Source organism: Octopus sinensis, unplaced genomic scaffold (assembly GCF_006345805.1).
Source record: "Octopus sinensis unplaced genomic scaffold, ASM634580v1 Contig00356, whole genome shotgun sequence".
Lineage (NCBI taxonomy): Eukaryota > Metazoa > Mollusca > Cephalopoda > Octopoda > Octopodidae > Octopus > Octopus sinensis.
The window spans coordinates 1-2,500 of record NW_021823884.1 but is presented as its reverse complement, the minus strand read 5'-3'; the positions used below and the strand labels follow the sequence as shown (position 1 = coordinate 2,500).

The 2,500-nt window shown below is 32.6% G+C and overlaps 1 protein-coding gene across 1 annotated transcript in view; it reads right to left on the bottom strand.

The window, feature by feature from the left end:
• LOC115226893 (nitric oxide synthase-like) overlaps positions 1-1,972 on the bottom strand; it is a 19,522-nt gene extending 17,550 nt beyond the window's left edge. Inside the window, exon 1 of the mRNA XM_029797876.2 lies at positions 1,756-1,972. Coding sequence (XP_029653736.2) covers positions 1,756-1,783 — 28 coding nt within the window. The 5' untranslated portion in view covers positions 1,784-1,972. The remainder of the gene's footprint in view (positions 1-1,755) is intronic.
• Positions 1,973-2,500: the final 528 nt, after the last annotated feature.

Here is a 2,500-nt window from a genome sequence, read left to right as displayed (position 1 = left end):
TATATATATAGAGAAGAGAGAGAGAGAGAGAGAGAGAGACATATACATATACATATACATATATTTTATATTATATATATATATATATTATATAGAGAGAGGAGAGAGAGAGAGAGATACATATACATATATTTATATATATATATATATATATATATATAGAGAGAGAGAAGAGATACAGATACATATATATTATATATATATATATATATATAAGAGAGAGAGAGAGAGAGAGAGAGATACAGATACATATACATATATTTATATATATATATAGAGAGAGAGAGAGAGAGAGAAAGAGAGAGATACAGATACATATACATATATATGTATTATATATATATATATTATATATCGTATATATATATATATCTATATATTGTATTATATTATATATAGATATATATGGTTCCATAAATGTATTGCGATCATAATTGATTCACGTGTTGTCACGCGCGCGCATAGCCATGCATATATAATGATACATACTTACGTATTAATACGTAAATGAATATATATAATATATATATATATATATATATATCTATATATATATATATATATATACTTACATATTAATATACGTAAATGAATATATATATATAATCTATTTATTATACATACGTACACACTGTGTTCGCTACATTGAAAGAAATGGGTCAAAAGAATATTGGCAGATCTTAAAAATTGAAACAACCACCATGTTAAAACACAACTGGCCAGATACGTTTGTGTAGGACCGCGCGGAGAAGAATTTTTTCTGATGTGGAAAACAGCTGCCCTCTGAACACCAATTTGGTTAGAAAAATAAAAGAGAGAGAAGGAGACAGGGCGGGGACATCTATGGAACAATGATAAAGAATTCACACATCCATTTCCCAAGATACACTTTCATCTTCATAGCCATTAGTATCAGAACAACAGCATACGTACCAACTCGTCTGGAGCAAATTGTGGCTGAACTTGATTCACGATATCTGGGTTTATAAAATCTGCCAGTCCTTCATAAGATTCATAAAGGATGATGAACAAAAGATGCTTTCCTTCATAACCTTAGTACCAAGTAGGTGGCGGTCAAAATTTATTCTAAATTAAAATACATTTCCTAAATGCATTGATAGAGATAACAACCAGCCAAACTTTATTATCTTGAAACGTAGGAAAGTCGTATAAGACAATGTAATATGATATGGTCCTACAAAGACGAAACGTTTATGACTGGAGTGTCTGTTGTCATAAACCTATGAGTTCCGGGTTCATCTCAGGCTAAACCACTACGTCCTTGGTAATGATTATTCGATTTGTTTTGTCTGTAAATATTTCCTTTTGAGATTTTTTTCTATTCATATTTTATATATAAACACCTACAGCACGCACACTTGCCATTTTCATACGTACATATCTTTTTTAGGTCTACTTGTTTCAGCCACTTAGGCAACCGGCTTTAAAACACTAACAGACATCTCAGAGCGCTCTCTGTGGACCACTTAATGCATTTCAAGCTCCTTTCTCATCGTCAGCACCAGATACCAAGCACGACGATCCCGAATTCACTTTGGAATTCATAGCTTCCTAAAAGAAATTCAGAACGCAACACAAAGTGCTCAACGGCCCTCAGGCTGGGACAAATTACATAGAAGGCACTCGAACCAGGCCTTTCCCACTGTGATTTGCCGTGTAGAAAATTCTCGCTTTAGGGTCCTGTACCTGTATCTGAAACAATTATCTACATTATTATTACGTTGTTTTACTTACCTAGAGCAGGCGATCGCTCTTGCAACATCTCCAGCTTTACGAGCTGATCAATGGGTGGGGCATTGTGTAGCCTGGAAAGTACAATGTCCACCAGTTTCGGGTCATTGGGTGGATAGATCCCTAAATGATCTCCGGGTAGATAGCTGAGTTCTGTGCAACCTTTAGTATCCAGAATTAATAAGATTGTTTGTCGGCTATAGCGAAAAGAAAATGAGATTAATGTAATATAATATAATATAATATAATATAATAATATAATATATATATACATACACACACACACACACACACATATATATATATGTATATGTATATATGTATATATACATATATATATATATACATATATATATATATATATATATATCTATACCACATGCATACACACTAATAAATATACAAATACACACATATCACATATACGTACACATACTGAGGTACATATATATGTTCATACATATCGGTTTGGTGGAAGTCAAGTTGACTCAAGGCAACATGTAGAAAGTAATCAATGACGTCATTGAAACAGTTGAAGTTTGGTTTACGAAACTGCTGAAGTCCTCAGCCCTATGTGTGCGTGTGTGTGTGTAACTGAATATGTGTAATAAATAAAAACATACGTATATGTGTGTAAATAAATAAATAAACCTATGTATAAGAGTGTTGTAATTCGCTTGAAGCATTGTAGTATCGGAGAAGGGAAAAAGAAAGGAAATAGAAAGCTTCAGACCATGCTGAATGGCCC